At 48.4% G+C, this 15508-nt stretch overlaps 1 protein-coding gene across 1 annotated transcript in view; it reads right to left on the reverse strand.

Annotated features, from left to right (window-relative positions):
• Window positions 1-12237, reverse strand: part of CFAP54 (cilia and flagella associated protein 54) — a 315059-nt gene extending 302822 nt beyond the window's left edge. The window contains exon 1 of the mRNA XM_074983979.1: window positions 12038-12237. Coding sequence (XP_074840080.1) covers window positions 12038-12231 — 194 coding nt within the window. The 5' untranslated portion in view covers window positions 12232-12237. The remainder of the gene's footprint in view (window positions 1-12037) is intronic.
• Between the last annotated feature and the right edge of the window lie 3271 nt (window positions 12238-15508).

The following is a 15508-nucleotide window of genomic DNA, read 5'->3' on the forward strand; positions in this document are numbered from 1 at the left end:
CTAATTAAAGAAGTAGTCTCTAGGTATGTCTACTCTGCAGTTAAACAGATAGTTCAACCATGTCAGCTGATCTGGGCTCACAGCACTCAGACGTCAAGTCTAGACTAGCAAGTACTTTCAGAAAATCAGGCCCTTTTTCGAGAAAACACACAAAATTTGCTCTTTTGATCTGAAATCGAAAGAATGCAGCTCTTCTTCCAGAAGCCCTCTTCTGTTCTGTCAAAGCCCTCTTCCTCTTTCGAATGTTTCTTTCACAAAAAAGCCTAAGTAGATGCTCTCCAGGCCCTTTTTTTGAAAAAGCAGTCCTCATGGCACCAGATTTTTCGATCCCTGGCCTGTTCTTCTGAAAGAGCTGGGGCTGGGTGGATGCGCTCTATTAAAATAGTGGATCGATCTTTTGATCTGCTTTCTTGTGTGTGGATGTCCTCTTTCGAAAGAAGATTTTCTGGAAGAGATCTTCCGGAAGATCATCTTTCGAAAGATCACTGTAGTGTAGATGTGGCCAGACTGAGGTGCTGTTAAATTGCAGTGCAGACATTCAGGAGCTTGAGCCTGAACATTTACTATGTCATTAAACAGGCCCACAGCTTGAGCTTCATGAGCACCAGTCAGCCGATATGGGCTATGCGTACAGGACAGCCTAAGCTTATTTTGAGGCAATTTTGAAGTAGGCTATTTCAGCACATGGTGCTGTCTACAAGGTGCCATGTGTTGAAATAAAGCTCTATTTCAAGGCATTCCTTACAATGAGGTATACAGGAATGTCAAACATATAACATATAATAGAAAAATATTCTGGAATGATGGGCATGGTGCACATATGCAGGGCAGCTATTTTGGGAAACCACAGTATCCCAAAATAGCTCCCAACAGGTAGACATAGCCATGGTGTTTAACTGCAGTGTAGCTACAACTCAAGCAATATAAGGTATCACCAGTAGCTGGAAATGTCACCTTCTGTGGGGCCAGGTTACTATTCTCTTATGTTCCAGTCACAGACCAGGTCACAAGGATCACCAAAGGATGTAATAAACTCCATCTCTCCCTGATCCAATAGGCCTCCAATAAACTGTAATTGATCCTTAGCTGCCTGATAAGGTGACTGACTACTTCATGCCACTACTCTGACCCCTCTCCTGGCTATAATTTGAATGGGGTCACTGCTTTCAAAGCTCTACATGGGTATGACCTTTTTGCCTCAGATCACCTCTCCCTCTGAAGCTCATTGGGAAAACCACATTCAAATGATGACATGACAGCTGATGGAAATCAGGTTCATATTAACAAAGACAGAGGGTTCTCAGAGGAGGACTCCACTGAAGAATTAAGTTACAAATCTTCACCATGCCAAACATCTGTTTTTGCAAATAATTGCCTAACAAATCATGTGCAGAGAAGTCTCAGCACTATGCTCATGGAGAAAGCATAACAGTCCACATACTCATAAGCAGCAATTTATAAGCAAGGAAGAAGAGAGGAGATAGAGGGGCTTTAGAGAGGATTTTCATTCCTGGGCCTCTGTTGTGCTAATAACTTCAAAGACCTTACAGGTGCATCAGTAGCAGGTTGCAATGTACCTCACCTGCTCTATTTGTCAAATGACATTTGGCACCCATGAAGCCACCTTTGTAATGTTTCAGTCAGTTCCTGGATTTTAGTCATAAACAAAGGTTCCCCAAAATAGAAATTGGCCAATCACATGAAAAAGAAATAATTTGCACAGATACAAAAAAATACAACTATCAAATAGGAAAAGCATAAAAGCACTTTCAAATTTCCAGGGTAAAAGGCTGACCTTGATATAAGATAGGCAGGAGTGACTAGTTGAGCAAGATGTAAGGGTGGGAGGCACTGTCACAGAGGACAGCAAGGACAATACTCCTTCTATCCCAGGGCCTGCCACAACCTCTTCCCCCAAGTTCCCTCCCCCAGCAATGCAATCTAGGAGACTAGCCAGTGGGCCTGGTGCACACAGCAAGTGTACAGCCCTGCACACTCACTAGCAGCACAAGTAGAAACAGAGCTGCCAACCACGTTGCTCTGCTTCCCACTAGTGAGTGCTGGTGGTGGTCCCAACCCTCCTGCGAGCTATGGGGATGGCAGGTGGGGAGCAGAGCCATGTTGCTCTGTTTCCCTCTGTGGCTGAGGGTGAGTGTGGGGGGTGGTTGTTAATCCCCCAAACTACCCAGAGTCTCTGGTCCTTTGACTCTCCCACATGCAACATTTGTGGGGGAACATGGCCTCTGAACCCACCTCATGCATCAACAGTGAATGTAGGTCCTCAGCCTTCTGTTAGACAGCCTTCTGTTAGACATCTTTTTAGAACCCAGAAATCTATAATATAATGGATCTAAGGTTTCAGAACTTAATTTCAGATGCAAACCTCCCTTCACTGAATGCAAAACCGTGTCCACAACTTTATATGTTAGTTTTCAAACTTCCTCATGCTCATATGATATGCTTACATTCATGCACATGAAAGTGTGCATAACGTGACATAGCAGGGCCAGTGAGCAGTGTAAGGCTGCGTCTACCTTATGAGATAAATTCAACATTTACTAAATTTGAATTTTTAACCTTGGTTTTATGAATTCATATTTAAGTGTCTACAAACCTTCTGGAAATTTGAGCCACTGTTTCTCCGTGATGAGTTTCTGCATTCCCATTGCCTTATCCAAGTTTGACTGCGTGAGCAGCACACTGTGGGTACCTATCCCACAGTGCCTTAGACCCAGTTGCTTGTGGGTTTTTCATGTCAGAATCACAGAATGCAAAGCACTGTCCCAGAATTCATAGTATGCAGTAACTGTACGAAAACAAATGGGAGATCGCACCATCTTCTCCAGCATTTTCTCTGCCACAGCACTAGCACAAGCATGGATCCCCAATTGTTTCAAGTCATTGCACACACCATTGAGGCAACTTCCCAGACTGTCGTGCAATTTTGCTTTCTATTACAAAGTTCAGTGATCGTTCAGGATGCTGGTTTTGAAAAGCAAATCGTTCAACTGCAGTCCAAGAACTCACAAACGTGGCTTCCCTGAATGTATTGCTGACAGTGAAGAAGTGGTTTTGGACAAGTGAGACCAGCACACACTGATGGAACCACATCGTTTTGGAGTCCTGGGATGACCAGCAGTGGGTGCAGAACTTTCGCATGTGCAAGTCCACTTTCATTGAACTTTGTGATGTGCTGGCCCCCGCATTGAGTCGCAACAACACAAAGAATGAGGCTGGCTTTAACAATTCAGAAGCGAGTGGCAATCACTTTATGGAAGTTTGCAATGCCTGACAGCTCCTGGTCAGAGACTAATCAATTTGGGGTGGGCAGATCTACAATGGGGTCCATGGTGATGCAGCTCGCCCATGCAATATGTTGGCATCTCCTCAGGAAGACCATGACCCTGGGAGATGTAGAAGTCATAGTGGATGGCTTTGCTACCATGGGGTTTCCTAACTACAGTGGGGCAATAGATGGCACACACATCCCCATCATGGCCCCAGAACTCTGAGTATATAAACCAAAAAGGATACTTCTCCATGGTTTTTCAGGCGTTGGTAGATCACAAATGTCATTTCACCGACATCAACATGGGATGGTCGGGGAGGCTTCAGAACACGTGCATCTTCAGAAATTCTGGACTATACAGAAAGCTCATGGATGGGACATCTTTTTCTCAGACCAGAAAATCCAGATTAGCAACATGAAGATGCATATTGTAATACTGGGCAACCCTAGTTACCCTCTGCTCTCTAGCCTTATGAAATCCTACACAGGAGTCTGGACCCCAGCAAGGAAAACTTCAACCAGAGACTCAGCAGGGGCAGAATGGTGGTGGAATGTGTCTTTAGCCATTTAAAAGCAAGGTTCAGATGCTTATTGACCCATTTAGACCTGTCTGAAACTAATGCCCCAACCATGATTACAGCATGTGTTATTTTGCACAACATTTGCGAATCCATGCAGATTTCCTGTCCATCTGGAATTCTGAGGCTGAAGCCATCAGCAGGGCTTACTCGCTGGTGAATACGGCTATTCACCAATAATCACGCACAGGCAGAAGCAATTAGGGATGTTTTAAAATATAGCTTCATGAATGATTTGTCACGCACATGACAGCTATGTATTTCTCTGTTGTAATACCAATCAAGCCCCACTCCCCAAACTGATTTGTGCTCCCCACCAAATATGAACCAATTAAACAGACCTTGTCTTACTGCATGAATGCTTTTACTTGGTGGGAGGGGGCTAAGTTGCAGGAAGTAGAATGGATGTCAAGGCAGAGTTATTTTCCTAAAAAAGGGCAACTGTGCTTTTAGCCCTCCACCTACCACGCCCCTGCCCAGTTCTGTCTGCCACCAGCCCTTGTGGGCCTTGGCTTAGCAATTGGCACCTGTGCTTTCAGCCCTTCACTCACTACCCCCCACACACCCTGTTCCACCTGCTGCCAGTCCTCTGCAGGCCTTGGCTTAGCAGCGGGCACCTGTTCTTTCATCTCTCCACCCATCACCATGACCCCCGCTCGGTTCCGCACAATGGTTTGTGCATCCTACCAATCGCGCATGCCAAAAAATTACACCAAGCTCAAAAGAGTAAGTTTATTTTTTGGGGGGAAGAGAGGTTTGAATGGCAGGGAAAAGAAGCCTTGTCAAAGGTGGTGGAATAGCCTTTTGCAGTGGCCACTGGGGATACAGAAGCAGGCTGTCCTTGCCCTTCCTCCCTGCATTCGGGGACCATGACACAGGGCAAGGGGTAACCTGTTTTCAGAGGACTCCAGGAAGCAGTCAGCAGAGGCCGCAGTGCTGCGCTGGGAGTCCCTCTGCAGCTGCAGCATGAAACGCAGGACCTCCATTTGGTCGTTCACTGCCATTATGAGCTTTGCTGCTTGCTCTTGCATTGTGTGCTGCCACTCAGCTGTAGTATTACGCCACTGAGCTGTACTTTGCCACCATTTAGCTGTGTCCCTTGTCATCTCAGTGATTTCTGACACAGACCACTCCAGGTGCTGCAGGATCAGATCCTGCTTGCACCCTTCTTCACTTCCTTGCCCTGTGTCTCATGCTGGGAATGGCAGCTGTAAAATAATGAAGATCAGTATAAAAATACAATTCAGACAAAGTGCTTCTCCATGGAATGCATGCGTCCCTGTCTCTCTTATGAGGGAAAGTTTCTTTTTGCAAAGCCGCTTAAGGCTTTTTAAGGAAGGGGTTCGAAGCATGTGTTGCACAATCCATCATCTACCCTCATTTATCCAGAACATTTCCTTGTGGACATGGTAAGCTATTTTCTGCTTTTCAAGGGAAGGGGGAGGGCTGCAAAGCTGGGAAATCTGTCCACTGTCCTGGGGCAGGGGAAAACTTTTTGTGTCCGTTCTTGGAGCAATTCTCCACAATGAGCAAGGCCTGCAGTACCCAGCAGCCACGTAGCGAAAGGGGATGGTGAGGAAGGGTTCGATTCTGGCTGCATGAACAGCTGGGGGTGGGGAATCCCTGAAAAGTAAAAGGAAATGCCAAGGGGAGGAGGGGTTTTGTTCCATCTCCCAGGTTGGGGGAAAAACGTTTCTTGGTGCTCACTGGAGCAGCCCTCATCAGGAAAGAAGGTCATTTAAAGGAGAGCAAATCCACCTGTGCAGCACATGCCGGTTTGTGGCAGCAGGGTCTGCAAAGCTCAGCAGCTGCATGGCGAGGGGGAAGGGTTAGATTCCAGCCACTTGGATGCCTGGATGGGAAGAGATCCCTGTACAGTGAAAATAAATGCTGTCTTATACCCACCCGCAACCTGGATGTAGCATTCTGAAAAAAATACTCATCAAAACAGCTTGGTCCTGGGGACTCAGGGAAAGCATAGAGGGGACTGGTGTAGCGGGGACTAGTTCCAAATCTAGGCCAAAGAGCTCTGGGCTGTTAGGAATAATTTTATCAGGCCCCTGCTCATTGCCCCTTCTTCCTCTTCATTGGCCTCTTCCTGATGGGCCACCCGCTCCTCTTGGATCACCCCTGAGTCCCGACCAGGGCCTCCACAAGTGTTGGGTAATTAAGACCAGGCTCCATGGTAGGGTCGGCCCCAATAAACATGTGCAGCTGTTCATAATAGTGTCAGGTCTGTGGAGATGACCCTGACCACTGATTGGCTTCCCAGACTTTGTGATAGGCTTCCCGGAGCTCTTTCACCTTCACTCGGCATAGGGTAGAGTCCCGCGAGTAAGCTTTGGTGCTCCTCTTGCACAACATTTGATCATAGAGTCCGCATTTCTCTTGGCCATCCAAGTCTCCTAACCACTGATTCCTCTTCCCAAATTGCAACAAGATCCAGAATCTCCTGATGGGTCCATGCTGGAGCTCTCTTGCAAGCCTGAGAACTTCTAGGCAGATCACTACCCTGAGAACTCATGATTACAGGAGATGGCTAACGATGCGATTGATTCCAGTGTGCTGTGATGGCTACCGATGCGGTGCGGTGCAATGCAATGGTGATGGGTAACCGAATTTTTTCATTGTGGGTGCCCTTTTTATTTGCACACCTGGTTGCTGATGAATTCAAATTCAAATTTAATAAAAAATTCCTGGGCTTGCTGTGACCTTCTTCCTGCACACCTGGTTGGAGAGCAGCAAAGAAGGCAGTGGCCATACTAGGCAGATAACTGCATAACTTTGTGGGATACATATGGGACACTTCTGGAGGCTAATAAATTCAATTTAAAGACATGGCACTTCCACACTGACCTTTATTTGAGATTTTAAATTCAAACGTAATGCTACACCCACCCAGTACTGATGATATTATGATATTGATATTATACCGATATTAGTGCTCCCTAAATCAAGATAATGGTATTTACAATGAAGACAATCACTTGGTACAATTGAGCTAACTTTCTTAAATTCTAATTTATCTCATAGTGTAGATGCAGCATTACGAGTGCTAGAGAGGAGAAATACAAGGGCTAGGCTAATTAAGGCATGGATCTCTGTAGACCCTATGGAAAGCTACTATAGGCAAACTAAAGCACCTGTGGCCAATTAAGGTCCTGTCAGGAATCTAACAAACCCCTCTCTCCAACTGCTCTCCCTGCTTCAGGTAGACATTGAAGAAGAACTGGAGTGTAGAGGTGCGTTGCTGAGATTTAAAAGACCAAAGAATTGGAGAACAGAAGATCCTGTCACAACAGAGCAAGAAAACTCACTCCCACAGCATCAAGGACTAAGGGTAACCCTACCTTGTGAAACGAAAAAGCAGTCCAGTAGCACTTTAAAGACTAACAAAATAATTTATTAGGTGATGAGCTTTCATGCGACAGACCCACTTCTTTAGACCATAGCCATACCAGAACAGACTCAATATTTAAGGCACAGAGAACCTAAAATAGTAATCAAGGTTGACAAATGAGAAAAATTATTATCTGGTTAAGCAAATCAGAGAGCAGAGGGGCAGAAGGAGGCAGGAGGAAGTCAAGAATTAGATAACGAAAAGTATGTAAAAAAGCCCCTATAATGAGCTAGAAAATTGTCATCCTGGTTCAAACCATGTGTTGGTGTGTCAAATTTGAATATAAAAAAGAGTTAAGCAGTCTCTCTTTCCAAACTGCTGTGAAAATTCCTGTTCAGGAAAAACACAGACTTTCAGGTCATTAACAGAATGGCCCACTCCATTAAAGTGCTAGCTGACGGGTTTGTGAATCGGGAGTGTTTTTATGAGAATGCGCCCATGAGAAATAAAAAAACAAATCGACAGGGCCAGACAAATAATCAGAGACCAGCTCCTCCAAGACAGGCCCAAAAAAGCCAATGACAGAACACCACTGGTCATTACCTACAGCCCCCAATTCAAACCACTTCAACACATTATTAAAGACCTACAACCTATCCTTAATCCGGATGCCAGCTCCAGAAGGCCCTAGGTGACAGGCCTGTTCTATCCTATAGACAACTTCCCAACCTTATGAGAATTCTCACCAACAGCCACAGTCTATACCACAGGAATACCAATCCTGGAACTTTTTCTTGCAACAAGGCCCATCCACATATCTATTCTGGAGATACCATCAGTGGACCTAACCAGGTTATTCACAGAAGCACAGGCACATTCTCATGTTCCTCAACTAATATCATATATGCCATCATGTGCCAACAATGCCCAGATGCTTTGTATATTGAACAGACTTCAAACTCTCTTAGACAAAAAAAGTAATGGGCATAAAATAGACATAAAAACACTCCTGATTCACAAACCTGTCAGCAAGCACTTTAATTTCTAGCTCATTATAGGGCTCTTTTACATAGTTTGCTTTATCTAATACTTGACTCCCCTGCCCCCCTTCTGCCCCTCTGCTCTTTGATTTGCTTACCTTGATAATAATTTTTCTGATTTGTCAACCTTGATTACTATTTTTGTTCTCTGTGCCTTAAATATTGAGTCTGTTCTGGTATGGCTATGATCTGAAGAAGTGGGTCTGTCCCACGAAATCTCGTCACCTAATAAATTATTTTGTTAGTCTTTAAAGTGCTACTGGACTGCTTTTTTGTTTTCATAGTATATAGAGTAGCATGGCTATCTCTTTGTTCCTACCCAGGGAAAAGGAGGTAAAAAAAAACAAAAACCTGCAGGGGTTGAGAGACTGGGGCACAGCCAGAGACTTTTTCTCTGCTTAACCTTCTCTATCACCTTCCTGGACCACTACCAAGACCCTAAGTGCCCCAAAAGCAGGGATAAGGGGTAATGTTATAGCCACTGCCAAGAAAAGCATGGGACCCACCATACCAATACTGACCATTTTATCACAGAAAACAAACATGAACATATGCGCAGGTACACCAGTGTGGACACATGTAGGTGTCCAAGTTCATTTTCCTCTCTAAAGCCTTCCAACCTGATCCTGACAGGACCCAACAAGAAGTGTCAGGTTCAGATGTGACAACAATTGGACCCTCTCAGGCTTGGGTCATATTGCCCCTGATTACCTCCTCCTCCCAGTTGGGGTCAGTGTACAAGTTCCCTCTGAGCTGCCTACCTGTGCAGTCTCACAGCAGCCTATTATGAGCCTTGCCAGTGAACAGGACTGTAGCAGGTAAAGGTGCCTCTCCTGCAGCTCCAGACTTGCAGCCATGGGAAGAGGCACCTCTCCCCACTGACCCCAGCCCAGTGCCAGACCTGCAGTGGCCAGGGAAGAGTTATCCCTTCCCCGGCCACAACGCAGCCAAGTTCCAAACCTGCCAAGGAAGAGGCACCTCTCACCATGGGCCACAACCCAACCCAGTCCCAGACCTACCACATCTGGGAAAGAGGCACCCCTTCCCCATTCCCATTCCAGCCCAGTTCACAAGGCTGGGAAAGAGGGCTCCAACCCAGAACAAAGCTTCTGCAACCAGGGGACAGTTACCTATTCTGCAACTCCAACCCAGGTGCTATGGCAAGGAGAGCAAGCTGATAGGGAGTTCCCTTTTCCCACCATAACCCTAGGGCAGCATGCACCTCAAACCACTCCTTCCTGGCCCCCAGAGCTTACACCCCCTTCTGGAACCTCAACCCTCTCTCCCAATCCTGAGCCCTCTTCCACACTTTGAACACTTCAGCCCCACCCCGTCATGTTAATTGTGTTATGTACACTAGTATGGAGGTGATGACAAACACAAATGTATGGGAAAATTTAGATGGAACACCGGTCAGCATGCCAACAGCTGAATACCTCCACCTGTCAGCCACCATCACCTTGTCCGCCTGTGTGTGTGGTGAGAGTGCCAACAAGTTGCTGTCCCTTGCACTCATCAGAACACACAGCACAGTGAGGCAATGACAGCAAGCAGAAGTGGGACACATAGTCACTGCCCCACGTGTAGGAGGCAACCAGAGACAGATCACAGGCATGGGGCACAGAGGTGGGCAAACAGCAAAAAGTCCCTCAACACACCAGTGCTCATGCAGTTTCAGAAGGAAGTATGGGGTTTGGGTCGGGTCAGTTCTGAAAACAATTCAACATGCTTCCATTGGATTCAGATGAGCTGTACTCAAATTTGGATCAGCTTTTAACATTAGACCCAAGTAGATTTCTTTCATACCCACACAATGCTGATTCGTCACTGGAAAGGTGACCTGATTTTCATAAGAAAAAGCAAGAGCAGCTTCCAGGTGGCCAAGTGCAATGTTGCAACTTTCACAATACTGTACTTAGTGTTTTACCTAAACCCTTCACCTAACATCTGAAGCCATGTGAAGTGTCTAGACTTTATGACTGTGCAGAAAATCTGGAAAACATAAACCCTTCTGGGCTGAAAAAACAGGAGGCAGATTAAAAGAACCCAACATGTATTTTTTTAAAAAAGAAAGCTCATAATTTTAAGCAAATTTCATTTTTTGTTCTTTAAACACCTGAGTGTTAAAGCAGATGTGACAGTAGGAGGGAATCCAGCACAGCAGCAGGAAGAGTGTCAAATTGGAGGTGAGGAGAAAATCCTGAGTACTTTTGGGACAAGAAGACTAGAAGGGTTGTGGTCAGTATTCTCTGGAAGTTATGTGCTTGTGCAGCCGCTCAGGAGAGAGTCAAATACCACCCAGCAGATTAGCAGAGCACCCACAGTTAGTTTTTTAGCTTTTATTAGTGGTGCACGCTTGCCTCGATGCACATAAACATTTTTTCTGCATCAGAATGGGAAAAGTCCACAAATGTATGGAAAAGATTAGCGAGAACACTGGTGGTGGCACTGGTGGACATCGCGATAATTATGCTTTCTCCATGAGCACAGTGTATTATAGTATTTCTAGTACATTAATACAGCGGTGGTAGATACTGATACAGATACACTCCCTCTCAGGGGTGTCCTCTTTTTCAAAAGGTATAATATGGTAACCCTACAGATAGGGATGACAGGGTTTGAGGAGTGAGCTGCATGGTCCCTGGAGTGGGACAGAATGAGCAGGGTCCAGATTGAGGGTTACATGGTAGAGGGGGGCTGCAGAGTCCCAGTGCACAGGGGCAGGGTCCAGATGGAGGCTGTGAGGGGGAACTTTTGGGCCCCTGAGGCAGGACACAGTGGGAAGAGTCCAGATGGAAATTACACTGGGGGTGGGGCTGCAGGGTCCCAGTGCACAGGGGCAGGGCCCAGACGGGTGTTGGGAGGAAGCTGTAGGGCCCTGGGGCTACGTCTACACGTGCAGCCAACATCGAAATAGGCTATTTCGATGAATAACGTCTACACGTCCTCCAGGGCCGGCAACGTCGATGTTCAACTTCGACGTTGCTCAGCCCAACATCGAAATAGGCACAGCGAGGGAACGTCTACACGTCAAAGTAGCACACATCGAAATAGGGATGCCAGGCACAGCTGCAGACAGGGTCACAGGGCGGACTCAACAGCAAGTCGCTCCCTTAAAGGGCCCCTCCCAGACACAGTTGCACTAAACAACACAAGATACACAGAGCTGACAACTGGTTGCAGACCCTGTGCCTGCAGCATAGATCCCCAGCTGCCGCAGAAGCAGCCAGAAGCCCTGGGCTAAGGGCTGCTGCCCACAGTGACCATAGAGCCCCGCAGGGGCTGGAGAGAGAGCATCTCTCAACCCCCCAGCTGATGGCCACCATGGAGGACCCAGCAATTTCGACGTTGCGGGACGCGGATCGTCTACACGGTCCCTACTTCGACGTTGAACGTCGAAGTAGGGCGCTATTCCTATCTCCTCATGAGGTTAGCGGCTTCGACGTCTCGCCGCCTAACGTCGAAGTTAACTTCGAAATAGCGCCCGATGCGTGTAGACGTGACGGGCGCTATTTCGAAGTTGGTGCCGCTACTTCGAAGTAGCGTGCACGTGTAGACGCAGCCTGGGGCGGGGGTCGGATTGAGGTTACACAGGGGGTGGGGGGCTGCAGGGTCCCGGCGCAGTGGCCAGGTGGGTGTTGGGTGGGGGCAGTGGGGCCCTGGGGCGGGATGGGGGCGAGGTCCGGAGGAGGGCGACGGGACGGGAGCTATAGGCCCCGAGGCGGTGTGCAGCCGGCAGAGGGCGCCCCCGAGAGCAGGGAGCCCCGCTGCGCCCGCGCTCTGCCCGTACCCGCGTCTGTGCAGCTCTCGCCGCCTCGGCTCGGCCGCCCCCGCACTCCGGCGCATGAAGCCCAAGAAGTCCCGCAGCTCGGACTCGCAGCTGACGATCACCGGGTTCCCCGGCTCCAGCGGCCCGAAGAAAGTGGCGGGCGGGGGCTGCAGCCCAGACCCGGGAGGCGGCGGAAGGGACCCGGCCTCCGCCATTGTCCAGCTGCCGGCCGCGTACACACCGGCGGTTGCTTAGCAACCGGCCTCTGGGCAACGGCGGAGGCGGCGCGTAGGGCGGCTCTGGGGGGCCTGGCCTTGAGCAGCGCCGGGCGCGCGCAGCTGCGTGGCGAATAGACCAATGGCCGGGCGGGATGACTACACGGCCGGGGTGACTTAGGCCAATGGCCAGGCGGCATTTTCCCAGGCAGCCCTGCTCGAGCCCAGACACGGACGTTCCTTCAGCAGCTCCAGCAAGGGAGCCCACCTGGCGCGGCACAAGACGGGACGCAGCAAATCTATGACTGATATGGTGACCATCCGGTCCCTATTAGGCGGGACAGGCCCGTATTTGGGACTCAAAAAGGCGTCCTGACTTATTTTTTAAAAGGGACGAATTATCCCACGTTTGGATCCAACCCCGCTGACCTTTTCTGCCAGCAGCTGTGCAGGTGCTGGCGGGAGTCACTTCCTCCAGCCTCGGTGAAGGGGCGGGGGGAGTGTGGGCAGCTGCCTTGGCCCTGCTGTTGCCCCGGCCTCTGGGAGCACTGGGGGCGACCTCCTCCTTCCCAGCTCCCCACGGCTTGGTGGAGCTGGGAGGAGCTGCTCCTCCCCAACCCATATCTCCCTGTCCCATATTTGGAACAGGGAGACATGGTCTTCCTATTCACTGCCCGTGGTGGGTTGTTCCCCCAGTCGCCATAGGGTCTACTGTATTGTGCCTTCTTTCTGATTTGCACATTTATGGCTTTCACTCTTATTCTCTGGTTCAGCCTTTTACCAGTAGATTAAAGGCCACCTCAGTAGGGTTGTCGCCAGTGTTCCCTATAAGTGGTGTGCTTATGTGGCCACTCAGCAGAGATTCAGATGCCACCCAGCTGATTAGCAGAGCACCCACAGCTAGGGTTGGTTTATTTGTTTTTTCCTACTGGTGGTGCACATTCACACATGCCTTGGTGCACATAAAAATTACTCTGCACATGGATGGAAAAGGTCTGCACATAAATGGAAAAGATTAGAGGAAATGCTGGTTGCCAGGTGTCCGGTTTGCCACAGGAATGTCTGGTTTCAAAGTGAAGTGCAGCATCCAGTCAGCACAGCTGACCAGGTGCTAAAAGATCCAGTTACCTGCAGTAAAGGACCTCTACTACCAGGCAGGGAAGAGCAGCAGCTGCCACTGCCACCAGGAAGAGTGATTTTACTTAGCAGCTGCTGTTCATCCCACCCTGCTCTGCTCTGATTTGCCATCCCAGACCCTTGTGTTGGGGGTCAAAGATTTTCTCTGTATACCCACACTCAGAATTTCCCCAGCACCCTCCCCAGAATTATTGTATTGCCCAAGTGATCAATTTTGAATTTCAGGGTGATGAAATACTCCCCTTATCGTATGAGTAAAGGGCTGCAGAACTGTACTCAGCCTGTTTTGATTGATGCTATTTCCTTCAATTGAAATGCACTAGCTAAGCAGGGTTCAGAGACCTGATGAGGGACAGGGTTTCTGCGGAAGAGACACTCTAGCCTGCGCTAGCAGTGAGGTTTTGTCACTGTGAGCTGGAACATCCAGAGGCCATCTTGCAGAGGTCACAGTGGCAGGTATCAACACAAGGTGACAACACAAGGACATTGGCAACAGAGTGGTGGAATGAACTCTGGCACAAAGAAAAACAGTGGCCAGGCTGAGACTGAGAGGCCAGCCTTCCCATAAAGGCAGCGGCAATACGTGGGTGCGGGGCAGTTGGGGTCATGTGCCCCCAAGCATCATGGGTGTTAGGGAATGGCCAGCTGCTGGTGGGGGCACTATGAGAGCATGCACTGACAGCAGGGGTTTGCACCCCCTACTCCTGCACTCCCCAGCAGGCAGTGGAGCAGCGTGGCTGAACAGCAGCATGAACTGGGGCTGCCTTGCTCTGCTTCCCACGTTGTCAATAAGTGCAGGGGAGGCGATCTTGAACCCCTCCTGCCAGGGCTAGTCCTACCCCCTGGCCCCACTAGTCTCTCGGACAGCTTGGTTGGGGGAAGAGGTAGGTTGCGGGTGGAGCAAGGGGAATGATGGGGTGGGAGAGAGCAGAAGGTAGGCAGTGAGGGAGCAGGGCAGGGATGGGGACAGATGGGGCCTTAGGTGGAGGGGTACTTCCCAGGGCTGGCAGTCCCCTGACCAGTCACTTCTACGTACAGGGTCTGGTTAAAAAGCCTGCTTGCATGTGCTGCAGCTGGGTGTGTCCCTACCTCTCTGAGAGCTGGTGAAGGCACATGTTAGAAATTGCTTGGTAACATGTCACAACAGTATAGTGTAAAAGGGAACCAGGCTGGCAGGTCAGGAGGGCTCAGGGTACCTCAGTTCCTGGTGGCATCCCAGGGCAGGGGAGCCCATCACAGCTGTCTTTCCCAGTCCCAGAAGTATGGAAACCATAGGGTGGGAGGGCATGTTTGGTTGCAGTGTTTCACGGTAGCCTCATAAAGTTAGAAGGGACTGCTATAACCATCTAGCCTGAACCCCTGAACGTTGCAGGTCATGGAGCCTCACCTCCCCACTCCTGTAACAGACCCTAACCTATGGCTAAGGTACTGAAGTCCTCTAATTATGATTTAAAGACATTGAATTACAGAGAATTCACCAGTTACACTCTCGTAAACCTTCAAGTGGCCTGTGCCCCATTCTTCAGAGGAAGGTGAAAGATCCCAAGGGTCTCTGCCAATCTGACCCAGTGAAAATTCTTTTGTTTCCAAGTATGACAGTCAGTTAGACCCTGAGCATGTGAGAAAGACCCACCAAGCAGATACCCAGAAAATAATTTTTTGTACTAACTTAGTCCTCCCAATCTAGAGTCTCTAGGACAAACCTCCCACCCCTGCTTTCAGAGCTACAGGTTTAGAGGGAGTCTAGATCTTATCATGCAGTTGCTCTGACTCCTTAGAGAGTAAGCCACCTATTCAGTTCCTGTTTCTAGGATCTCATCCCTAACTTCTTACCCGATATCCTCTCCCAAGAATCATACACAGTGCTATGAATGTATTGCTTATATCCCAAGTAACAAAAACTTGTTTTGTATTTTTGTTTTTAAGATATGCATGTTCTAGAACAAGAAAAACTGAATTTGTTATACTGGTCTGCCAAAGAAACTTAATGTTTATGAGTTCTCTTTCTCTCACAGAAGTGATCAGAAGATCTAAGTCCATTGCTAGGATACATGGTGAAGCAAAGTTTTCATCCAACGTTATCTTTCATGATTGTTTAAGCAAACTGAATAAGGCAATGCAATTGTTACAATAATATGTT

Source organism: Carettochelys insculpta, chromosome 1 (assembly GCF_033958435.1).
Source record: "Carettochelys insculpta isolate YL-2023 chromosome 1, ASM3395843v1, whole genome shotgun sequence".
In the NCBI taxonomy this organism is placed as follows: domain Eukaryota; kingdom Metazoa; phylum Chordata; order Testudines; family Carettochelyidae; genus Carettochelys; species Carettochelys insculpta.